General features: G+C 41.1%; 2 protein-coding genes across 5 annotated transcripts in view; one reads left to right on the top strand and one right to left on the bottom strand.

Annotated features, from left to right (window-relative positions):
- The window catches only part of LUZP2 (leucine zipper protein 2), a 346,882-nt gene that overhangs the window by 182,476 nt on the left and 138,011 nt on the right, over positions 1 to 26,395 (bottom strand). The gene's annotated exons all lie outside the window — the stretch shown is intronic.
- Positions 21,335 to 24,396, top strand: LOC308486339 (tigger transposable element-derived protein 1-like). The gene is made up of 2 exons (XM_081023108.1): positions 21,335 to 21,570; positions 22,365 to 24,396. Exon 2 carries the CDS (start codon positions 22,549 to 22,551, stop codon positions 24,250 to 24,252), a length of 1,704 nt encoding a protein of 567 aa, XP_080879234.1. The 5' UTR covers positions 21,335 to 21,570; positions 22,365 to 22,548; the 3' UTR covers positions 24,253 to 24,396.

Genomic DNA, 26,395 nt, shown 5'->3' with positions numbered 1-26,395 from the left:
GAAATACAAACCTTTTCAGCAGGCATCTGAAACAATATGCATGTTCTGCTGAGTGAAGTGGTTACGTAGGCACATATTGGGCAAGGCTTTCTCCTAAGTTAGCCAGCTCCAAGCCATTATGAGCTTCATATACCAAAAATACAAAAAGCAGAAAGTGACTAGTAGTGCAATACTATACGTATATATATGCAGAAGAAAGTCCCATTGAGTTCTGCAGGACTTATTTCCAGGTACCCATGTTCAGGAGTGCAGTATATGCTATTTAGTTATTGCATTTATGGGATGTTAAATTGGCTACTGTCGTAGAAAACAGCAGGAATAAGTCAGAGAAGGTAGATGTAAGCAGTCAAAGCAGGATGTATCCACAACAACAACATTGATCCAGCCATCCAGCTGCAGTCTTTCTGCAAACAGCAGGAGAATCTAATGTAGCATCAGTTAGAAGCTTATCGTGCAAAGAGAGGCACACATGACCATGCTGAAAAAGTATAAAGCACAAGAAGAGGTTAATATAGGCAGGAAGTTTAAATTTCATCAGTAAACCCTTCATCACACTGGATTTCATGTATGAGTTCACTGCAGCTAATTTTAGCCATTGAGCCGTGAACCCCAATAACTTTCACAGGTTCCCAAGAAAGATGTACTTCATTTTCTTCAATAATCTCATTTCTCCAAGGCCTTTGGATAAATGAAGGCTGAGTTGTATTTCTCCTGCATGCAGTCTCAGCAGGTTACTGCATGCAATAAGAAGAGCTGCACTGTGATCATGTGCAATCATTTTTAAAGGGTTTGAATTACTATCAGATTTTGCAAGCATCTTTACAAATAATTGTCAGATTTATCTACAGAGTACAATGGCAAATGTAAGATGCCACGGATGTCTTTTTTCCTAGATCTGATTATGTTTTCCAAGAGGTATATTTATCAACCGTTAGAAGACAAGAAAGCGATTCAAGTCTACTCCCCGAGTGGTAATACCCTGTTAAAAAAAAACATTTATCTTTTAAGATTTGATTAGAAGTGATCAGCTGTTACCAAAATGCTCTAGAAGTCTTGATTATTTTTACATGTTGTTGACTTGAATGGGGCAATTAGTTCCTTTGTAATATAGAAGTAAATGTTACCTTTTATATAACTTTGCTAGAGACAGACAATTATTCCCTTTGTATTGTACAATGTTTTTTTGTCATTCAGGTTTGAGAACCATTTGATGGCACATTTTCTCTAGCACTTACTTTGGACCATCCATAAAGATCATGTTCTTAGAATCTTATATGCCTACTTATTCTCAACAAGGCATTTATATATATTTCAAAGCAAAGTGGAATTCATCATTGAGGGTAAGATATCAACAATGGGTGATTCGTGACTCTCTTTAGTTGGGTCTTTACCTAGCCCTTTGAATGGTACCATCATGAAAACAAGTAGTCAGGGCATCTCGTTCACATAATGTATTACATTCAAATATCATTGAGAATGGAGAGACAGACTGATGCTCTATTTGGCTGAGCTTCTTCTTTGGCAGTCACTTGAGATTGTCTTCCATGAACACAGTCTTAATAGTGAGTCCATAAGTGACTGTGGACAATGGTGTCTCTGAAAATTTTTACACATCACTTGGGCAGACAGGCGAAGAAATGTCAGTGTAGAAGCAAAGATGACTAGTGTTGAAGCAATGATTCTTCAACATCAACTACACTGGACTGGTCATGTTGTTCAGATGCCCAATAATCGTCTTCCAAAGCAACTGCTCTATTCCCAGCTTAAGAATGGAAAGTGAAATACCGGTGGACAACTGAAGAGGTTTAAAGCTGCTCTCAAGGCAAATCTTTAAAAATGTAGTATAAACACTGATAGCTGGGAAACACTGGCCTCTGAGCGCTTCAATTGGAGAACGACCTTTACCAAAGGTGTCATGGATTTTGCTGATATATCACTATGGTAAACTGTCATTTTTGACATACCTTAACAAAATAAATCACATGGAGGCTATACTTCTCAGGAGACAGCTTTACCCTAGGAAAAGAGGGTGTCAAAATGCTTCTGATACTGGATTTTAAATAAATAAAATAAATAAAGCCAAGTGGATAACAATTTGAATGATTTTTGTTATTTGGTCTCTCAAAAGAGAGTTTCCATTTTGTAAGGCAATGGGTTGGATCCAGATTTAGAGGAGAGCCACTGGAATCAATGGAACTACTATAAACAGGATTCGGTCTAGATTTAACCAACAACAAGTTAACAAATTTGAATAAACAAATCTACCTCTTTGTGTTAGAATGGCATTTTATTGTTTTCTTTTTCATTACCTAAGGCAGACTGAGGCAAACCATCAGAAATAAAATAGACTTTTAAAAAGAGATGTAATAAAGACTTTGTTTTCACCAGTTTAGGATATAAACTTTTAGTTAATCTAGCCATAACAGCTTTCTGCCTTCCAGATTAAGCAGCACAATCATTCTCTGCCGATGGTCACAGCTCTGACCCTGACAGGAGATCTGTGCAGCAACTAAGTGATCTTTGGCTGTGTACACACAGCGTTATATGTTAATTCCACTGCATCTTGTGCAAACTCGAATAGAGTGAACCAGGTATCCTGGTCCTCCACAGTACTGCACGCACAACCAATTCATGCTCAAAGCATGGAGAAACCCATTTGAACAACTCCAAGGAGCAAGATGATTGGAACTCTCAAAGTGAACTGTGCACAGATATCTCATTCCAAGCAAAGGTGAAACATTTCACAGAGCACTAAACACACCTGTCTGAAGGCTGCTGGGGGAAGAAGGATGTATAGAGCCCCATTACCACTGCTGTGCATGATGAAGAGGGTTGACCATGCTCTACTCAAACCTACAGCCACAGTGGACAGCAGTCAAGCAAGATGTGCAACTTGAATAAACTTAGAGCACTCAGCCCTATCAGTATAGAACAATGCCATCAAATGTAGCCACTCTGCTCCATTAGGGTATGGTTGAGTTTGTTGCTTGAGGATTATAGTCTGATCCCACATCTCATTAAGGCAGTATATTGATGTGAGAGGCTTGTGGCTCCCCTTTGCTGCAGAAATGCACTGCAGTTTTTGGCACCTTTAATCAAAGTTAAGTGAAGGAGACTTTACATTAAGTGACAACAGCCTGCCCCAATCTTTTTGTTTCCTCTCAGTCATGGATTAATGAAGAGGCTGTCAAGTTTTGTGATAGATGTTGTTGCATCAGAGTGACAGTTGTTCATTGGGCTTTCTTGCAAAGCTGAACTTTGACTGATGGAGAGAACACAATTGTTCTAAGGCACATCTGATGAAAGAACAGCTGATTCCAGAATATGTGCATAGCTTATGGGTGGCAGTTACCTCATCTAAATCAGCAAGTGGATTTTCCATGGGAATAAAAACCCCTATATAATGAAATATACATATTAAAGAATGAAATACTAGCCAGAAAAAAGTATGAACAACTGTTCAAGGGAGTTATGCATAACAACAAAACCCACTTAGCACTTATACATTGCTAGCTCTGCAAAATCATTAGATAATTAAACCTTACAGGAATCCTATGAGACCACTGTGGGGATAAATGGTGTTCTCAGTAATACCAACTCAGCATGTTTTGATTGCCACTGTTTAAACTGCCAATAAAATGGGTATGCAAAACCCTCATGAGTCAATGCTTCACCATGTTCATAAGCATTTGTTAGCACCTAGAGAATGTTAAAAGAAACATGCTTCTATCCCTCATGGTTGTTGCAAAAAAAAGAAGAAGGGACACATTTTCTCCCTCTGAGGAACGTTCCTAACATTACACATCTCTGGTCATTGTCTGAAAATGCTAGTACAGAATGTGTAACCTGGCAATTCACTACTAAAAACTGAATTCTGTGTCAGTGCAAAACTATGAAAGTGGGTGGTGTGGTAAAATTTGATGGAGGAGCAGAAAACAGTCATTGCTCCATGTATATGGTGAAGCAATGGTATGCATATGCTGCTGTAATATTTAGACAATGTCATAAGTAGAGGGTTGATTAATGGATTGCTACTTTGTCAATCTACTGCTTACAAGGACAACATCCAGCTTTTAGTACTGAAGAGCAATGACCACATTCCTTACTCTTAGGATGTTTAAACCAGGTGTGGAGGCTGTTGGACACAAACTTCCATCATCCCTAATCACTGGCTATGCTGGTTGAAATTGATGTGAGATACGTAGACTTCAACAATGTTAGGAGGGTCACAAGTTCCAAATTCCTGATTTGAATTCTAGAGTTCTCTCTTTTCCCTCCCCTCTCTAAATATAGTGAGTACAATGGAGATGTGTGCTAAAACCTACTATGGGTTAGGAAGGGTTTTCATTTTGAGGAACTCCACAATATTGTTCATAAGAGAGACCCATGCCTATTTGTTCCATTCTATTTACATCAGAACTTAAGCGTTGCCTTACTAGAGCAGAGCAAAGTTTATCTAGTCCAGCATTTTGTCTCCCAGGGTGGCCAAATTCTGAATGTAGAAACATGCTGCCTGTCCCCCACTGTTTATCCTGAAGTGGTATTCAGGTTCCATCTGATATCTATTTCACACCCCTCCTGAGAAAACCCAAATTGCTGTTTGTTCCGATTTAGTGCTAAAGAGTGGTTTTCTGGGGAGAGGGGAGCAGCAAAGCAAGAGGAAGTGTGAATGAGCCCTAAGTATAGAAGTTTTCTCCTTTAACTGTTGTAGTTGTGGTGAAGACATATGTGTAATAAATTTAAGTACATGGTTAAGGAACACGTGACCTTCCAGATCTAGGGTGTCATTGGGTGTCACTACCAGATAAGTGAGTGCAGCCATTCTGTCTACTCAGAAGTAAGTTCCATTGAATTCAAAAGCACTTGTTCTCAGAAGTGTGTACAGAATTGCAGTCTTAACAGCCGAAAAACTATGCTGAACTTCTATAGTGGAGCTTTGCTGGCTCTGCCCATGATTAAGAACTGGTAAAACTGGCTGACTGATCTACACAGAACAGTGCAGAATTTATTTTATAATTATGGGACTTCCCTGCAGCTTTTAAACAGTTTGTTCATTTGTATAATTGCACATTCTTATTGATTTGAAAACCGGAGTCCTAGTATATTGTTGTTTATTTTACTGTATGTTTCTAGGTTATGTGTCCCTCAACAAAATTCTTTTCTTTTCTTTTGTGATTATATGGAATTAGGATTGTTAGATTCATGTATTTTTATTGATTTAACTCTATATATCTAAGTACATTTATATCCTACAGTTCTAGTTATGTCAAAGAGACATCAAAGAGACTGCTGACAAGTAGGTATAACAGCAAAAGTAATGATTGTTCCAGTGTGGGGAAAATCCGTCTTTTGGTCATTGAACTTGTAATTGAAATCAAATATCCAGAAAACCTTCAGAATCTTTTATTTTTATTTTATTTTGCAGTTATTAGTCTTCTTTTGCTTAATGGTAAAATATATATTTTAATAACAAGGAATGTGAGATATCTGGATATTGCAGAATGTATGAATAATGCATTTGGAGAAGGGAAAACAAGTTTAATAACCTGAGTCAGGCACTGCAGTTTTAAGCATCCTCTTTTATCTGATTTAATGAAAACGAATTATGTTTGTGAACGATAGGAACAAATCTTTGTTTACACAATACTATTTTTTAATATAAAATATTTTAAGCAAGGTATGTATTAATCGGGGGAAAGCCTATGAGGCAGTCACCTGGGGTTAATTGCTACTTAATGTGCACTGCATTAGTCATGTCATTTTCATCTTCTGTAAATGGAGTTAATTTGTTTAGATGCACATAATGTGATATCTGATCCAAGGACCTTTTTCTGCAGATGGAAGCACGGCAACACCTGAATACCTGCCTCTCATCTCTTTTAGAGGCACTGAGGCAAATTGTGATCTTAATAATAACATATGACATCAGTCAAGGCACCTCAGAGATTACACAGTTATGAATGTGATCCATTATGCATTATGAATAAAGCATTCTCTTTGCCTCTAACTAGAATAAGAGAAAAAGGGAAATTCAATGAGAAATCTAGGTAGGGAGCGTGCTATTATGGAGAAGAGGTGACCAATGTACAAAAGAAGCCTAAGACCAACTGACCCATCATAGGCCAGAAATGTCTGGGAAGTGTTTGGACTAAAATTATAATGCCGGAGTTTAAGTAACATGTTTCCAAATGTTAGGATGATAAACCAGTCTACCAGTTTCCAAAAGAAATGTCATAAATCCCATTTCTTTACATCAGGAGGGATAGGGAAGCTGTGGCCCTCCAGATGTTTCTGAACTAGAACTCCGATCATCCCTCACCATTGGCCATGCTGTCTGCTGGAAATTGGATTCCAATAGCATATGGATGGCCATAGGTTCCTCATCCCAGACTTATATCATGTTTGCAGTATGATCCTATGCATTTTTGCTAAGAACTGTGTTGAATGGGACTTGTTCCCATCTTAGTGTGCAGGGCCTAGCAAATTTGCCATGCTTAAAAGTGCTCTTTAGAAAGGGAGAAACGGTAGAGGAAGGCTCCAACATAAAATTTATGATGTTTGAGGCTCTTCATTTGGAAGAAAAAGACAAGGGGAAACACGAAAGAGTTGTATAAAATTATAACCAGCATCATGCAATGGACATGGTTGCCCATAGCTACAAAAGAACCATGGGATCCAGCATTTTCAAAATGTTTACATATACTACAGCTACGGCAAGCTTACAAAAGCAGGAATTCTACATTTTACATCCTGTTGTGTCCATCTTTCTAAGGAGAAAGACGCCAAATCATCAGCCCATGTCATTGTATATTCAGTCAATAGGATTCAAATGGGCCAATTTTGCACAGTGAGCAGAACATTTCAGCTCCATCTCCTTAGTCTAGAGAATGTAATGTGTGTTGTGCATAAGGAGCACACCATGCTTTTCTGTTCAATTTGCATTCAGTTGAGTGGGGAAATATGGATTTGGGCACATATGTAAAAGGATAGCTCTTGCAAGCAGGAGAACTTTCTGTGCTCAAGTAAATGGAGTGCTTGGGTTTAATTCCATTTTATAGGTGATAATCAAAAGTTAACTAATTCAGTACAACAAATACCTGTTACAGATAATGCTGCTTTTGGATATCACTGCCTGTGTTGGTTGCTATATTCTTGGGACCAGAGAAAGGTCTGAGGAAAAAAGGTGCTGTTTGTTGTTAAAAGTAAAACAGGTCTTGGTCTGGTTGAGACCCAAGAACAGCCATATAAAATGTTGTGGGCTACCTAGTGGTGTGTGTGAGAGAGGGGGGAGAGAGAGAGATCTTTGCTAACTTGTAGAAAGCTTCCTAGGCCACAGGACATTTCCAATTTTTCGAAGGATGCTGATCCTACAAAATGCTTTCAACTTGGCACCATTTTGGAAAAGAGGAACAAAATTGATCTTTGGGCCTTAAGTATGGTGTTGTGGCCTTCTAAAACAGTGCACATTACTTTACCAGCCAAACAATATCACCCACACTGATTAGCTGGAAGCATCTCCCTGATAACATTGTAAATCTGAGGAGTCATCCTGGCTTTCAAGGTGAGCAGAATGGCCACAAGCAAAGTGAACAGTTGTTGGCCTCCTCTATGGAGCTATTAAAGACAGCACTTCTACTTACCATAAGGTGCACTGAGCCACTTAGTAAAGAAATACAGCTCAGGTAACCCAAGAAGGCTTCAACGCCTGTATTGATTTGCCTTGTTCCTGATCTATAACCTGCTATTCTTGAGGGGATTGCAGTGTTAAGAAGAACAGTTATAAAAGAATCTTTGTTTTTATAAGATTGCCCTGTTCTATATCTTGTACTTGTTTTTCATTTTATCAGAAGTGTAAAATAATAGACACTAAAACAGTCCATACCACAGGCTCTGATAGTGTTGGATATGGGAAAAATTTAACTGGTTACAAGTTTTCAGTCAGCATTTTCCCCCCATGTAGCACTTGCAGACTTTCTACTGAATGAACTACACACACACACACACACACACACACACACACACACACATATATATAGACTTGCTTTTAACACACTGAGATTCCCGACCTCCCTAAATAAGTACTTGGTATTGTTATATAAATTGCCATCTAAATAATAGGAATGCAGTGAACATTTGTGATCTCCCAATCCTAATTCAAAGCCACTGGTTAATCTATAATGGACAAGTGCATCACACAAGCAGAATTCAATAATATTACTGTGAAATAATATTAACACTACAAAAAAGTAGCAGCTAGGCACAGATTATGGCAACCAGGTGTAGCTATGGTTTACAGAGCAATCTTAAGTATGCTTAATCAGAAGTCTCATTAAGTTCAGTTAAGCCTCCAACTGTTTAGAAAGAGGTGAACTCCAACTGAGTCCCTAGTAGATAAGAACATAAGAAGGTCCACCTGGATCAGGTCAGTGGTCCATCTAGTCCAGCATCCTTTTGGCCAACCAGATGTGTGTGGGAAGCCTGCAAGAAGAATCTGATCCCAACAGATGCTGATGCTGCTAATAATAATAATAATAATAATAATAATAATAATAATTCAATGTCTAGTGCATCGGATCTGTATTGTGAAAGCAACACACACACATTTGCAGATAAGTTTCCTGAATATGCCAATGTGTAGGAAAGCAGAAATATCCACAGATATAAAGGAGCAGATTTCACACATGTCTAGTAGAAGCATGATTAACTATTCCATTCTTTCATATTTAACCACCAGTAGTGCCTTGTGCTAGACCATTAACAAGGCACGTGTCTTATTTCCTTGGAGGGCTCAATCACCGAAAAGTATTTTCACTAGCTTCTTGGTAATTTTGTAGTGTGAGAAACTGCCTGTTCCTACTGTGAGAGAGCGAAGAGCAAATAGAGCAAAATAACACATCCCCCCCCCCCCCCAGTAATAGAAGAAATCAAAGAAATCTCTCTCTTGCTTGTTCTCCTTCGTTTGCATCTACAAAAAGCATTAAATAGCTTCAAGGGAGATATTTAACATCCTAGAGGGAAAGTCATATAAATTGCCAGTCAAGGTTATAGCAGTGTGGATTAACTGTTAACATCTTAAATATGCCCTGCAAAGTGCCTGTAGATTGCTGTGTTTCCCTAATAGAGAAATATGTTACAGTGTTCTAAAAATACATGCTATGGTATTGACATGGGGATATTAAATGGCTATTGAAAAGCTGTGCTGTAATGAAGTGGTTGCACTGATACTTATGTTAACCATCTGACCATGAGCATAAAACCCAAAATAATATACAGAATTATCATCGCTTCAGATGTATCTCTTATGTTATGACCCTTCTGTTACATTATAACCTGATAGTTGATAGTTTTTTTAATGAACTTTTTACAATGGGTCAAGTGAAGACAAACTCACTTGACAAACTGATCACTCAATTATGTAATTATGTCAAAATGCAAATATGCTATTTCAATCCAGCCTCAGGTGGCACATATAATGAGTAATCTATCCATCTTTGATATTGCTTCCCTTTTAGCATTGTTTTATATATTATCTTCTGACTGAAAACAAATGCTGGATTTTCTATAATTCTATGGCAGCCAATCACTGCAACTGCACTCAGTAATTAGAAATCTCTTTTTTTCTTATACTTTTGTACCACATGATATACTAGTTCTTGTTCTACTTTAACTTATAAGCATTCTCTTTCATTTGTATTTTTGTTTATTGTAGGGATCAGATGGGATTACCATGAGGAATTATAAAATATACATCAAGCCATCGTGTCCACGATGAAAGCATTGCGTTGCCTGGGTTTGATATATTGACGATAGTTTCTGATTAAATCCCATAAGATTCTACATTCATGCCCTTTTGCCTCTACTGCCCATTTCTCTCTTGCTTCATAAGTCACGTACACAGCCCAGTTGCTTCTTGCTTTGCCAGGCAGGCATCCTGGGCCATAAAGATAGTGGGCAAGTTTCTTTGAAGTAGTTTTCTTATATATTTATCTTAGGATGTTAATCTTAGGGCCTGGAAATAATTTCACAGGAAGGTGATAAAGATGCCTATCTTCTTGCCATCCTTCCATCCTCTCTTGTTTACTCCTGTTTGTGATCTCCGGAGTTTCTCTAGTCCTCTTTTATTTACTCTCAGATTATGTATGCATGCTCAGAGTAGTAGTCTTTGTAGTTAAAAGAATTTCTTTTGATTTAACTTCTCCCCACGTGGGTTTGCGGAAATGCTCAGAAGAAATCTGATTGGTTCTTACGAACACTCTGTAAAAAGTTCTTTTGTGAATAAAATGGCCTGGGCCGGGGGCTGTGGAGATCGGACGGACAGGCACAGAGAGAGACACAATTATACGCACCCTTCCCAGAGTCTTGCTGGTTCAAGTCTCTGTGTGCATTCTTATTAATCAGAGTTCAATCCTTCCTTTACTTTGCGAATGCAACATTTATAATAATATTAAATATAATATGGTATGATATATGATATGATATAAAATGAAAAGAAATGAAAAAAGAAAAATATATAATATAGTATAATATAATATAATATAATAATATAATATAATATATAGAATAGAATATAAATAATAATATTGATTATATTATTATAGAGTCTTGTTGCTCCTAAAATATTGTATTGTATTATTTTAAATTTATTAAATATCAAATTTTTATTATAACATAAGCCATGAATGGGAAATCTGTGCTTCTCCATATTTTGCTGGACTACAACTTCCATTATCCCTGCCCATTGGCCATGCTAACTGAAGTTGGTAGACATCATAGTCCAATTCTTCTTCTTCTTCTTCTCCTCCTCCTCCTCCTCCTCCTCCTTCTTCTTCTTCATAGAGTAGTGTCACTATGCAAGGCACTTTGAACAGTATAAAATGGCAGGTCACTGCCCCCTTGCCCTAATGTGTGGTGCTCATAACTTTTCAAGCTGCTATGCCATTGCATGAGCAAAGCCTAGTTAGAAAAAAGTGTTGTCTACATGCAATGATCAGGCAGAATTCAAGCACTCTCTGATACTGTTTGGCACCTTGATGATGAGGCTGTCAGACCTCATTCACCCTCTAAAAAAAAATGTTTGGAAAAGATCAATATAATTACCGTTATACAAACTGTACATTTGGGTAAACAAATTGCTGCTGCAGTTTTAAAACAAAGCAGACTCTGCTCGCTTGACATGCAGCGCTACCCATCTTCACTCTTTGGCAAGGCAAGCTCTGTAGCAGCACAATCATTTGCGGAGCAAAACATGTTTGTTATTCTCTCCAGTCTATTCAACAGAGAGCCAAAAGCGTGTGTTGTTCCCCTGAAGTTATTTACCCCAATTTGTTTCCATTTGCAAACAAGATTTTTTTGTTTTACATATGAGGCCTCAACCTCATCTGGGCATACAATCAAATATCAAAGAAAACAAAGTGATATTATCTAAAATGATCATGTCAACCCATCCCTTGGCATCAGAATCCTACTTTTCATCCATTCTGACATGCAAAGGCAGTCATTGGTTTATTCCCACCACTGCTGCATGCCCAGATGCTGAGGACAAAAAACAGTTGATGGGCATCATATTCATAGCCTGACAATGAGCTTACCACAGGGGTCAATCTGGCAGCTGCTGGAGACAGAATACTGGCAAAGGTGCAGTTTTAGATGTTGTCCTCCCCTTTAAATATAATACTTCACATACTTCAAAACGTATCAAGCTAGCTCTGTTGTGTTTGGGGTCTTTCTGCTCATTCTGCTGAGTGGAACCTTGGACTTCTGCTCCAAAGTCCTGACCACTGGAGTAGATTCATAGCTGTCAACTTTTCCCTTCTCTTGCAAGGAATCCTATTCGGAATAAGGGAATTTTCCTTTAAAAAAGGAAAACGTTGACAGCTATGCCTTGATTTAGTCCAGCAAGGTAATTCTTATGTGTTTACGTATTTAGAATTACCTGCTCAAAATAGACTGGATACAATTTAAGAAAGCAGAAAAGTTCATAGGAAAACAATTCTCAAGCAAATTCCCTTAGTCCAGATTTCTCACATTGTTTAATTTCTCTTCTCCCATTATTACCCTCCACACACAAAACCTACACTTAGGGATGCTATTGTGCTTAGGCGTCTTAAACTCAAGACACTACATTTGAAGATGTTTCTCAGTATTATCATTTTCCATTTCACCACTGAAACTCTCCCAAACATCTCTAGCTCAGGTTGGGAAACCTTAGGCAGATGTAGTCCTCAAATCCTCTTTTTCTATCCCCTTGGATTCTCCCTATAACAAACCTGCAGCCACACACCCTCTCCCCAAGCCATGCCCTTCTCCAGGCCTGCTTTGCACCTTCCACAGTGTTTTTGCCCAGCTGAAATGTGTCTTCAAACTCTGATGATGCTTCTTGACTGCCAAGATGAATGCTGGAGAAGGGTGTGTGTACTAGCTAGCCCACTGTACAAAGGTAAAATTTGCATGGGTTGCACCTGGCCCTGCCCTCATCACTGTCAAAAGGTTGTGCAGAAGGGAGCTCCTCAAAGTCCCCCATCCATGAGCTAGCCAAAGGTTGGCACATTTTAGTTCCATCATAACTATGCTTTGGTTTGTCTGGATATGGGGTATGTATCATATTTCAAAAACTCATTTTAAAATCTCTTGAGATTTTAAAGGTCAAATTTGAATTCTGCTGAAATGTTTGAATTATGTTTCAGCTTTACAGTAAATATATGCAGGAGTGCTGCTGGTGAACTAAATACAAGTTGTGGCAGTTCAGATCAAGACCAATACAATACTCATCCATGCTCTTCCCATGTTCCCAGGTCATGTTCAGTGTGTGATTTGCACATCTTCTTGATATAGGGGATACATGAGTGAGTACATGTGTAGAATAGGGTGATGCACATAGTGTAGTTTGGGTTGCCACCCAGAAATATGGGGAAAGGTTTGCTTTACACAGTGTTTGGGATTAATGCTCAGCAGGCCTTTAGCAAAAATTCATTTTGCTCAAAGGCAGCAATTCTCCGGGTTTTTCATTCGGCAGAACTGACCCTGGCACCATAAAGAACACATTTCGGGACCAGGGTACTCTGATGTTTTTGCTGCCTTCGGTGAAAGTGTTAAAATGTATTCTTTAAAATACAACAGGGAACAATGTTTTCTCAGAGGTGTGCTCTGGAAACCAATGGTTTTTTTTGCCATTCATTCAACAGCAAGTGCAGAACTACTTCTGAGACCCCTGTATGGATATGAGATATGAGTCTTGCCCCTGGCTTGCAGCTTACATCTAAAGTAGGGGACACACAAGGGCTTAATGATGTGTTTGTAGTTCCCCTAAGACCCAACCTCATAAAATATGTGATAGTGGCAAGGTAGTAAACTACCAACTAGGGCAGTATCAACACGTTTATCACAAGTTTTATAATTTATGTTATTTAATGGGCTGAAAACAAATGAGAACATCTAAACTTGAACTTGAGCTGTTATTTATTTAATTTGCCAACAAGCAACTAGACAAATTGAAATAAGATAGTGGTTTCTACACCAATGAGGGTGTAGCACAATTATTCATTACTCTCCTTCCCCTCTCTAGTTACATATAGGAGGGCTTCCACCTTTATTTTCTCAACAGTGCCTCTATGTTTAGCACCTACTTGACAGACAACTGAGAAGTGAACTGTTCCCCATAATGTCAGCAATAAGGAGATGTGTGCTTGTTTAATTTATTCCTTTCAATCACTGGTTATAAAGATGCAGAGCACGCAAGTAACTCACCAACATTAAAATCGACTTGATTTAGGCTGAATTATTTAGCTGCTTGGTTTAGGCTGGATTATTTAAATTGTGATAGTTCCCAAGACAGAAACGGAGGGAGGGAGGAAGAGCCAGCATAGTGTAGTGGTTAGAGTGTTGGACTAGGACCTGGGAGAGCAGGGTTCATAATCCCCACTCAGCTCTCTGGGTCACCTTGGGCCAGTCGCAGTCTCTCAGCCTAACCTACCTCACTACTTTTTTCTGAGGATAAAAGGAGAGGGAGCAGAACCATGTACGTTACACTGAGCTCCATGAAGGAAAAGGGGGATATAAATGTAATAAATGCATGAATAAATAATCCCTTTCCTATGTATGTAGAATCAGACACAATCAAGAGACTACTGCATGGTTTGTACCTTCAGTTCTGTGTCTCCATAGCGTGGCCACTCAGGGAAGCTTTGACTCGAACTCCTTGGTTAATCAATTATGCTATCACTTCCAGTGGTGGAGGAAGCCTCTCAGGCACCTGGGGCGAACCACCCATAGGGGCAGGGTGAATTGCCCATAGGGATGGGATGCATGGCACCCATAGGGACAGGGTGTGTGGTGCCCATAGGGACGGGACAGGGCTAGTGGTGCCTATAGGGAGGGTTGGGGCATGTGGCGCCCATAGGGATTGGGTGCACTGCGAGGCCTCAGCCACCCTACAATGGGGGGGGAGGCAGTGGGTATGACTGCAGGCCCCACGGTGAGTTCCACCTGCCATTTTGACACCCCCATCAGGGTGACACCCGGGGTAGGCCGCCCCCCTGCCCCTCTTCCTATGCCCCTGATCACTTCTATGGTGTTCAATAATGTTCCATGGTTTTGAGATGTTGATAGAACAAGTGTCATGAGCTTCCAGTCTTTACCACCAACCTTCAACCACAATGGCACTGATGTAAATTGGGCCACCTACAGGATCCATGGAATTACTAATATCCCCTAAACTCCCTCCAGGTCCAATTTTCAAAGGGAGTACAGAATCTGATAGCAGGAGTGCTGGCTCTGAATATGGCCAATCATCGCATGCTGGTGGCTTGTACACAAGTCCTCTGATATTCCATCCATGTTGTAATAAGGAAAAGGTCTAAGCGATCAGCATTCTTGAAATGTGCTCACAAGAGTTAAGGTCACCAACTCAATTTCAAGCAAGCAAGTTGAAGTGACTTCTGGATCCCTTCATTGCCTTAAGACTCTCAGTTCCACTTTCAGCATATACTGGAGGCAAGTACCGGTACATAAACTTGTATTATCTAAATCACACTCTTGGTACCATTCCCCTAACAGTGACCACAACAGCACTGAATCAAAATAACTTCAAAAAAGGTATTTGATTGCATGGCAGTGAGATAGTTGACAAGAGAGCATCAATGATAACTCATGCCTCAAGTGTCAGAGTACAATGAAGTGTGGCATGTGCATTGCTTGTATGCTCTTGGAGATGTAGAAATGCATGTGGTATGGGCCATAGGCAGTATTGCAGGAAATGCATTTAAAAAACAAACCCACAAGAAATCTAAGAGTGGCAGAGAACAACTAAGATATGTCTCTCCAAGATACTTTGGATGAAGAATAGTTTCAGTATTAGTATCCATGTTGTGGTGCTCAACAATTTTGATAATATGGGGAAAGCTGAAGTTGCACCAAAATGAAGCCCTTATAGAATGGATTTTACATACAACTATATCTCAATTTGTTGAGACATTCTCCAAGCACTTATACTATCTGTGAATTATTATTTCTCTAATACAGGTAACCAGTGTGAGATGAATTCAAGCCCATTTTTAATGCTTTTTATTATTTCACCCTTCCATCAGCTTTGGAGACCATGACATTTTATCTTCACTTAAAATATCTTTTCTCTGTTACTTTTTATGATGCCTTATAAGCACCTCAAATCTAAAGAGATTATGGTCACTAAACCCTACATATTCAGTCAGCAACAGATACGAAATCCATCACTTTCTCAAACCATAATCCAAAATAGTTTCTTATCCTTTCGGTAAGTATGCAGAAAAACTAAAAAAACTAAAAAAAAATACGAATAGCACAAATAGAAGGGAATCTATCTATAAATGCATATTGCTGAAATCATACTTTTTTACATTTATTTATTCATTTGTATTGAAGACATCTTTCCTTTCCAGAAAATAGTTTGGTTGTTGCTGACGTTCATGTATAGAACTGAGACCTCACCTTAAACCTTGCGCCTACATGAGTAACTTTTGCCTTATGCATGGTTGCCCTTTGGCAAGGTTGCATATTTACTTAGGATAATGTAAGATTTCGATTAGAGCCATATGAACATGTCTAATTGAAACAGAAAACTAAAGCGGAGGTGGGGATACACAATCTAGCTTGGCCAGAGTTAATTATTCCACAAATCTTACATAAAGAAGAGAGTGAGTTTGAGGAAATTGCTTTTGTTTAATGAAATGAGTTCATGGACCAAACTCCTTTAGCTCTGCCATATTTATTTAATTATTTGCAGCCTCGTAAAAGAACACCTGCTTTGGCCTCCAGCTACCTTTGCCATCAATCAAACAAGTACTTATGTGACTTCGATTAGACAAGTACTAAATTCTTAGGACAGCATAAACACCAATTTATTACTAAACTCCTTCATGTCCTTATTGTACTAACTGTCAGAAAAGTATATACATCTAATAGAATCCTTGCCTGTCACATGTCCTGCCAGATTAACCTTTACCCAGATGGTTAAAAGATCAACTCTTTGCAATCACATTCTGTTTCTACATGCTCATATGTCTTGCAAATGTCAGCTGGTATTTGGAAGTAGAGTCTGAATCAATTCTTTTCAAAAATGATACTCCTCCCGTAATTTCAGTAATTTGTTTTCACTAAGTTGTTATTAAGGATAACGCTGGTATGTCATACCAAACTTTGCTAGTACAGTGGTATCTTGGGTTACATACACTTCAGGTTACATACGCTTCAGGTTACATACGCTTCAGGTTACTCTGCTAACCCAGAAACAGTACCTTGGGTTAAGAACTTTGCTTAAGGATGAGAACAAAAATCGTGCTCTGGCAGCGTGGCGGCAGCGGGAGGCCCCATTAGCTAAAGTTAGGTTAAGAACAGTTTCAGGTTAAGAACGGACCTCCGGAACGAATTAAGTACTTAACCCGAGGTACCACTGTAAGTCAAACCATTGGTCCCCCTAGTCCTGTATCTTCTGCTCTTATTGGCAGTTCCTCTCCAGGCTTTCCCTAGCTAGGATATCTTCCCTAGCCCTGGAATCTGATTAGCTGGAGATGTTAAGGGCCTGGGATTTCTTGCTTGCAAAACATGTGATCTACCACTGAATTTTTAACCATGTCATTTTGCAATTTAACTTGCCCTGGGACATTATGGTAAAGGGTAGGTAAGAGATGAAATAAATTTGTAAGTGCCTCTCTCTGACACTGGGGTTATCATGTCAAAAAAGGAACAGGATGGTCTGAGGAGGCAGGGAGGTTACGACTTTCCTGCAGCTACTTAAGTCTGAATCTGGCCAGTAAGTGGAGAAGTACATTGCTCTGGGTTCCAGGATATGAAAGGAAGTTGGGATAAAATTGTGAAATAAATCACCTTAAAACATAAAATAAGATAAAGAACATGTGCAAAATCTACAGTTACGTTTAATAGTTTGAGATCATGGGGTAGGTCTACATTTGATGTAGCCTTTGTGTATTCTGATACAAATCAACAAGTCCGCTCACCCCTCTTGGTGCAACGGCATTGCGGGATGGTAGAGGCTTCACTGGGGCCCCAACGTGGGAACTGGAACAGCCCTGTTCTTCCTGGTGAGGGGGGCGCAGAAGCCACCTCCGCCTATCAGAAAGCGGGCCCTAGCCTGCATCCTGCTTTGGCAAATGGGGATGCAGGCTGGGACTTGGGCTGTGCCAGGGGGAGGAGCTGACAGAGCGGGTAGGCTTCCCTTGGATCTGCCCCTTGTCCATTTAAGCAGCCTGCACCTGGGGCACTATCCTTTGTGTGTTTTGATACAAACCGACAAGATCCTCACCTCCCAGTTACAGAGAGAAATGGGCAGCCACCCATCAGCTTTCCCACTCCCTGAATGTTCTGACACAGCCCCCAGCACAAAGAATGTATCAAAATTCATTTAAAAGTGTGTGTTTTAAGGGAGCATGTATTTAAAATTAATATTTTCAGAGATAATAGTTGCATAAAATGCATACTATATGAGATTACACATTTAAATGAAAAAGTTCTGGTGGTTTTTGTTTTTTGTTTTAAATTCACATTACTGTTGAAACAGGATATAACAGACTTGGGAATGAACACATGCAAGAATGACATTTGCTGAAAATGGATTGATTTCCCTGTCCCTAGGTTTTTCCATTATAGCTTTGATCTTTAGTTTCCTGTTGTTTTGTATAACCAAACAACAAATCCACATGTCTCATCTCAATCTTTCTTGCATACTACACAACCTGGAAAACATGAAATATATACAGTCTGAGACAGTCATCTCTTTCCTGCTTTTTTCCTAATTAGACAAAGGAAAGGAATATGAGCTACCTCTGAGGAAATAAACTGACAAGAACATTGCAGCCCTTCAAATACTGTCACCTTCCATTTCCTGGTATGGGTAGCATTGTCATCTTGAATCAACACTCCTCCTAATGAAGTGTTTGTATTAAGAAATCTAGCTAGCTATAAATAAGCACTGCACAATGGAAGAAGCTGGCAAAATTAGATCAAACATACAGTCAGTAAAAGGGACCTAACCTGGCATCAAAAGGACAGAGTAGCAACTAAGAAAACCTTTTTTTCTAATTTGCTAGCTCAATGAAGAAACTTCAGAGGGGGTTCCTTTGATTAAATCTGCGGATCATAACTGGTCCCAAAGGGTGAAGCAGTAAGTAGCCATATTGGTTTTGTGGTCCCAGGTCACTAAGGATTGGTCGGGGACAGAGGGTGGCGCTTGGGGGGAATTGTCATCGCGCCACTCCATGGTGTGTGGAGTGCCTCAGGGTGCGATACTCTCCCTGATGCTTTTCAACATCTTTATGCGCCCCCTCGCCCAGATTGTCCGGAGTTTTGGGCTGGGCTGCCATCAGTATGCTGATGACACCCAACTCTATCTGTTGATGGATGGCCATCCTGACTCGGCCCCAGACACACTGATTGGATGTTTGGAAGCTGTGGCTGGATGGTTACATGGGAGCCGTTTAAAGTTAAATCCTTCGAAGACAGAGGTCCTGTGGCTGGGACGGGACGATATGGGATTGGGGGGGGCAACTCCCATCTCTTGCGGGGGCGCAATTAGTGCCAGAACCGTCCGTTAAGAGTTTGGGTGTAATCTTTGACACCTCCCTTTCCATGGAGGCGCAGATTGCAGCTATAACAAAGGCGGCATTTTTTCATCTCCGCCAAGCTAAGCAGTTGGCTCCTTACCTCTCTCACCCTGACCTAGCCACTGTGATCCACGTGACGGTCACCTCCAGACTGGATTATTGTAACTCGCTCTATGTGGGGCTGCCCTTGAGACTGACCCAGAAACTCCAGCGGGTGCAGAATGCTGCAGCGAGACTCCTTACGGGGTCCTTGCTACAAGATCACATTCACCCGGTGCTATACCAGCTGCACTGGCTCCCGGTGGAGTACAGGATTAGGTTTAAGGTGCTGGTTTTAACCTTCAAAGCCCTATACAGCCTAGGACCCTCGTACCTACGGGACCGCCTCTCCTGGTATGTCCCACAGAGAAACTTACGGCCTTCAAATAAAAACATCTTGAGGCTCCCAGGCCACAGAGAGGTTAGGCTGGCATCAACTAGAGCCAGGGCTTTTGCGGCTGTGGCTCCGATCTGGTGGAACGCTCTGTCACAAGAGACTAGGGCCCTGGGGGACTTGACATCTTTCCGCAGGGCCTGCAAGACAGAGCTGTTCCACCAGGCCTTTGGCCAGGGCACAGCCTGACTCCCTCCTTTGGCAATCTTCGCGGAGCTCTGGCCCAGTGGTTGCCATCAGTTTGATTTGAATTAATTTTATAATGAATGATTTTAGAGTGTTGTACTGTTTTGTTGTTGTTAGCCGCCCTGAGCCTGGCTTCAGCTGGGGAGGGTGGGATATAAAAATAATAATAATAATAATAATAATAATAATAATAATAATAATAATAATAATAATTATTGTGTAGAGCAGTCTATGGAGAAATACTATTATCAAGAGGCAAAATTTTATTGTAAGAATGTTGCAATGCTTTAAACACTGATTGGAATGTATGTAGTTAACAGTTAAAAGAAAGACTTTGTCTTTTATTCCTGGCTTGAGCCAATTAAGAATTATAATGTATATGAGCTGTGCTGAAAGCCTGCCAAGTTAAATTCTCACAGTTGTTCACTGTTGCTAAGGAAAGCACAGTGTACATTTGAAATCTTAGCTTTTATATACAGTTGTACCTTGGTTCTCAAACGTAATCCATTCTAGAAGTCCATTCGAGTTCCGAAAACGTTGAAAAACCAAGGTGCAACTTCTGATTGGCTGCAGGAGCTTCCTGCATTCAAGCGGAAGCCATGTCAGAAGTTCGGCTTCTAAAGAATGTTCAAAAACTGGAACACTTACTTCTGAGTTTTTGGTGTTTGGGAGCCAAAACGTATGAGTACCAAGGCGTTCAAAAACCAAGGTATGACTGTACTGACAAATGGCATGGTATATGATTCATCATTTACTGGACATTCCATTAAAATCTATTGGTCCATAATTATATGCCAGTATGGGTCTATTGGAAACAAACTGGCTGAAAGATCCTGGCTGAAGGGAATGCAAGACTAGGCTTGGCCTTGCTTAGGGGATTAAAGCAGACTTTAGTGGACTGTGAAGAGGATCAGTGAGGAACTCAAGAAGCTAGTCTGAAGACAGGAGGAAGGCTGGAGAGTGAACATGAAGCAGCAGAGTTTGGCAGCAGATGAAGTGTGAAAAGCCCACATGGAAACTGACATTACTTGAGGTGAGAGCTGAGAAGGGTTGCATTAAGAAGGCCCAACCCCTAAAGAGGAGGAGGAGCCTTCAGTAGCATTCTTGGGGAGAACTGAGACCAGAGTGCCAGCACATGGAAGATTCATCAAAGCTGAGGATTCATCAAAGCCCTGACTAAAGTTGAGACCTGATGAAGACCTCAGAAAAAGGTAGGTCATGGGAAACTGCCTTCGTATATCAGATCGTTGGTCATTCAGCTCAGTATTATCTACATTGACCAGCAGCTGCTCTCCAGGCTATTAGGCAGGAGACATTCCTAGGCCTATGTGGAGATGCTGAGGATTGAACTTGAGACCTTCTGCATGCAAGTCAAATGTTCCACCACTGAGCTATGAGCTTCTGCCACCTCCCTCAGGGAGCTGACAGGAAGTGAACCGAAACACTTTTGGTAAAGTCTTCTGGACTAGGCTGTAATTTAAGTGGGCTGGAGTTAGGAAGGGTAATTCACAAGGACTATTGTATAAGAAAAAGAACTAGAGCAGGCACTTAAGTACAGTGGTGCCCCGCAAGACGAACGCCTCGCAAGACGAAAAACTCGCAAGACGAAAGGTTTTTTCGTTTTCGAGTTGCTTCGCAAGATGAATGTCCCTATGGGCTTGCTTCGCAAGACGAAAACGTCTTGCAAGTTTGTTTCCTTTTTCGTAAAACCGTTAAAACCCAGGGTGCATTGCTGGAAGAGGTGCAGTTGCGACTTGACCTCGAGGAGCAACACATTGCACGCGGTGTGGTGGCCTTTCTGAGCTTTTTAAAGAGTTTGCTGGATTTTTGAAGCTTTTCCAAAACTTCTTCTGCAGCTGTTTGGTAAGCTAAACTTTTAAAACTTTTTTTGGGTTTGTTGGATTTTGGGTTGGGGTGTTTAGAATTCAAGGACTTGGTGTTGGGGAGAGGTTTGCAAGAATCTGGGAGCTTGTGTGGTTTTTTTCTGCATTTTTATGATTTTCTGTGACCATTGGGCCATGTTTATTTTTTTTTTAAAAAAAAAAATCTGGCTTTGAATTTTTGAATTTCTGTGTGCTGGGTGGATGGGGGAACAGCTGGGGAGGTGTTTGCAGGAATCTGGGAGCTTGTGTGGTTTTTTTTTGAATTTTTATGATTTTTTGTGACCATTGGGCCATGTTGGTTTTTTTTGAAAAAAATTTCTGGGTTTTAAATTTCTGTGTGCTGGGTGGCTGGGGGAACAGCTGGGGAGGTGTTTGCAAGAATCTGGGAGCTTGTGTGGTTTTTTTTGAATTTTTATGATTTTTTGTGACCATTGGGCCATGTTGGTTTTTTTTTGAAAAAAAATTCTGGGTTTTAAATTTCTGTGTGCTGGGTGGCTGGGGGAACAGCTGGGGAGGTGTTTGCAAGAATCTGGGAGCTTGTGTGCTTTTTTTTGAATTTTTATGGTTTTCTGTAACCATTGGGCCATGTTGTTTTTTTTTGAAAAATTTTCTGGGTTTTGAATTTCTGTGTGCTGGGTGGCTGGGGGAACAGTTGAGGAGGGGTTTGCAACAGTTGGGGAGGGGTTTGCAACAGTTGGGGAGGGGCTGGGGGAACAGTTGAGGTTTTTGAAGACTTTGGTGATTTTTAAAGCTTTCCCAAAACTTCTTTTGCAGCCATTTGAGGATTTTGAAGACTTTGGTGATTTGCAGCCATTTCGTAAGTTAAACTTTTAAAACTTTTTTTGGGGTTTTTGGATTTTGGGTTGGGTGTTTGGAATTCAAGGACTTGGTTGTGGGTTTGAATTGCTGATTTTTTTTTTCTTTTTCTGAGTTTTACAAAGGTAACAGCTGTGCTGCCATGGGACCCAAGAAGACTGCTGCTGCTGCGGAGGCCGGCGAGAGGAAGAAGGAGAAGGTGACGCTGGAGATGAAGAAGGAGATCATCCGGAAGCACGACGGTGGAATGCGTGTGACGGACCTCACCAGGGAGTACGGCAGGAACCCATCGACCATCGGGACCATCCTGAAGATGAGGGAGAAGATCCTTGCGACTGATGCAGCCAAGGGAGTCACCAGGATCGTGAAGAACCGCCCAGCTGTTCTGGAGGAGGTCGAGAAGTTGCTCCTCATCTGGATAGAAGAGAAGCAGCGTGCAGGGGACACAGTGACTGAGGCCGTGATTTGTGAGAAGGCCAAGGCCTTGCACGCAGACCTCATCCGGGAACAGCCAGGAACCTCGGCCGAGCCAGAAGTCTTCAAGGCAAGCAGAGGCTGGTTTGACCGGTTCAAGGCAAGATCCGGAATCCACAGCGTGGTCAGGCATGGAGAGGCTGCCAGTTCTGATGTTCCTGCGGCTGAAGACTTTGCCTTGGAGTTCCTGGAGGTTGTGAAGACGGAGGGCTACGTTCCACAGCAGGTCTTCAACTGCGACGAGACCGGGCTGTTTTGGAAGAGGATGCCCAAAAGGACTTTCATCACACAGGAGGAGGCCAAGTTGCCTGGCCACAAGCCCATGAAGGACCGTCTGACCCTGCTCTTCTGTGCCAACGCAAGCGGCGACCTGAAGATCAAGCCCCTGCTGGTGTACCACTCGGAGAACCCACGGGCCTTCAAGAAACACAAGGTCGACAAGGAGCGGCTGAGTGTCATGTGGCGATCCAACAGCAAGGCTTGGGTCACACGTGTGCTGTTTGTGGACTGGGTCAATCTTGCCTTTGGCCCTGCTGTCAAACAGTACCTGCTGGACAACGACCTGCCGCTGAAGGCTTTGCTTCTGATGGACAATGCTCCTGCTCATCCTAAAGGCCTTGAGGTGGACTTGTTGGAGGAGTTCAGCTTCATCAACATCATGTTCCTGCCGCCTAACACCACGCCACTGCTCCAGCCGATGGATCAGCAGGTCATCGCCAATTTCAAGAAACTCTACACCAAGGAGCTTTTCAGGCGATGCTTCGAGGTGACTGATTGCACCACCATCACCCTGCGGGAATTCTGGAAGGACCACTTCGACATCGTCACCTGCTTGAAGATGATCACCACGGCCTGGAAGGGGATCAGCCAGAGGAATTTGAATTGCGCTTGGCGCAGCCTGTGGCCGGACTGTGTGGCACCAAGTGACTCTGATGCACCAGAGTCGACAGTGGTGCAGGACATTGTTGCCTTGGGGAGGACCATGGGCCTGGAGGTCACAGAGGAGGACGTTTGCGAGCTGGTGGAGGAGCACGACCACGAGCTGACCACCCAGGAGCTGGTTGAACTGCAGTCAGAGGTTGCACAGGAGCAGGCCTCGCTGGAAGAGGAGGAAGCAACTGAGGAACGGCTGTCCTCCAAAGAACTGAGGGACATTTGCCAGAAGTGGAATGAGGTGCAGGCTTTTGCAGAGCGGCACCACCCTGACAAGCACGTGGCACATGACCAAGCGAACATTTTTGATACGACGGTCATGTCGCCTCTCAGGGAGCTGCTGAAAAGGCGGATGAAGCAGCAGACCATGGACAGGTTCCTCAGCAAGAAGCAAAGAGTGGAAGAGGAACCTTCTTCAAGTGGTCCCCCAGAGTCTTAGAAAATGTAATGTACCCTTTTTTGATTTTTAAATGTTTTTCCTGTCATGTTTAGAAACTTAATTTATTGTTCCTTCAATTTTTGATATGCTCTTTAAAGTATGTGTGACTTTAAAGAGCAGTTAATAAACTCTTGTTGTACCAAATTTGGCTTTGATTGGACTTTTTTTGACCATAGGAACGCATTAATTGAATTTCAATGCATTCCTATGGGATTTCGTGCTTCGCAAGACGAAAAATTCGCTAGACGAAAAAACTCGCGGAACGAATTAATTTCGTCTTGCAAGGCACCACAGTAATAAGTGCATCTTATATCCCACAATGAGCTAACTTTTATTTTACAACTTAGGTGAAAGTAAAAGCATTATGTTATATTGATAACCCTTTTTACTAAATTATATATATTTTTTTTTTAGTTCTGAGTAAGAATATCTGATCAGCTTTGTTTCATGCTTGTAAACAGCTGCTGTATTGGTAAAAAGGTAAGAGGTAAATAAAAGTATTGAAATAAATGGGAACAGCAGAAAGAGAAAATGATAAAAAGTAGGTGTTTATAAGGCTTAAAGAAGTTGTCACTGGTGGGATAAGACAAATATCCGGGCAGCACAAATTCCATTTCCTGACAATTGGTGAGAAGGCAAGGAATTAGTAATAAAACTATTCCACATGCCCGGCATAGAGAATATGGTCCTCCACAGACCGATGGCAAGGTACAGGGATATAAGGATCCAGGCCTAGGAAAACAATAAGCAGTCCACCACAAGGTCAGAAGCATGACTGCCAAGAAAATTTGAAAGTATTTGATGTAGGTGGGAGCATTCCACGGTCAACTTGTATTTTGGAGTACATTTACATTTTTAACTCAGAGTAAAATGTTGTGGCATTGATTGTGACTTGCGTATTAACATTTAAGTGACATATAAGCATGAAAGCAGTGAATGGACAAGGACTGGACCTAGATTTCCATTTCGTTGCATGGAAACCTACATATTTAAACATACATGCAGCTTCCATTATATATTAAACTACGTGCTGGGATTATGCTTCTGGGTCATCTATTTTTAGCCATTTGCTCAGTGAAGGGCAGGTGGTGTGAAAAATAAATGCCCCTGAAGTTTAGCAGGGGTGGAGCAAAATGTCCCCAGATATTTTTCAGTGTGAGTGTTGTGGCTCTTGCCATGGTCTTTTCTTCTTTTTAGTTGATATGTGTTAGAAAGGGGTTTGTTGTTGTGTTTAAAAATAAATAAATGAAGGTTTCTGAGATGTCACCACAAAGATCTCCATGCTTTCTCCTTGGTGCACAAGACTGGGGGTGGATTGGCTTACATGGAAAGAAATGGCTACAGAAAGGGGGGGGTGTTTCTTTTTTCCAGCTTAAAAAAAGTGTGGCCATCACCACCATCATGCTATCTGCTTCTTCCTTGTCCAGAAATCTCATTGATTCACAAAGCCTACCAACCCATGAGACCCAGAAGCAACTGAGAACCATGAACTGGAGAGAGCAGCTGCAGCACTTATTAAAAAACTTCTCATCAACCACATTTTAAACATTTTTTAAGCATGGGGGCTGTTGCAGTGGCTCCTTAGCTCTCAAGCTGCTACCACAATACTATTGCTTCTTTCATGCCACTTCTTGGTATAGGATGCCCGGAAAAACCAGGGAGGAAGCAGAGGACATTCCAGTGGCTTGGGTTAAGCTGCAACTATGTTTTTTTAAAGCTTAAAATCTCTCTCTCTCTCTCTCTCTCTCTCTCTCTCTCTCTCTCTCTCTCTCACAAACACACACACACACACACACACACACACACACACACACCCTTCTTCATCTCATTTAAAGGTAAACCAAGCCCCATTTTGTGCTATATGGAGGAAGTCGAGAGAGCATTACTGTAGCACCTTGGGCTCTGTCTTTAAACTATTTAAAAAATTCTTTAGAAAGAAAATACTTCTCCCATCACCAGCCATGTTGCAAAGAAAAAAACCTAACATAAACCACAACTGAAAGCTTAGGGGAAATTTCCTCCTGAAAGCAGAAGGAATTTCTCCCCATTTTTTGGTGAGGCAGCAGCTGTTACCAGAGTAGTGTGGGGCAATTAAGTGCTAATTGAAATAGTGTCAGTTAACAGTGCCATGGTTACAATTTTT

This window comes from Podarcis pityusensis (genome assembly GCF_964106645.2).
Source record: "Podarcis pityusensis genome assembly, chromosome: 1".
NCBI classification, from domain to species: Eukaryota; Metazoa; Chordata; class Lepidosauria; order Squamata; family Lacertidae; genus Podarcis; species Podarcis pityusensis.
The sequence above is the reverse complement of the archived record's forward strand: the minus strand, read 5'-3'. Positions and strand labels throughout refer to the sequence as shown.

Bases quoted from the DNA above. Each gene is read 5' to 3' on its own strand.
- LOC308486339 (XM_081023108.1), top strand. From the start codon at position 22,549: ATGGGACCCAAGAAGACTGCTGCTGCTGCGGAGGCCGGCGAGAGGAAG.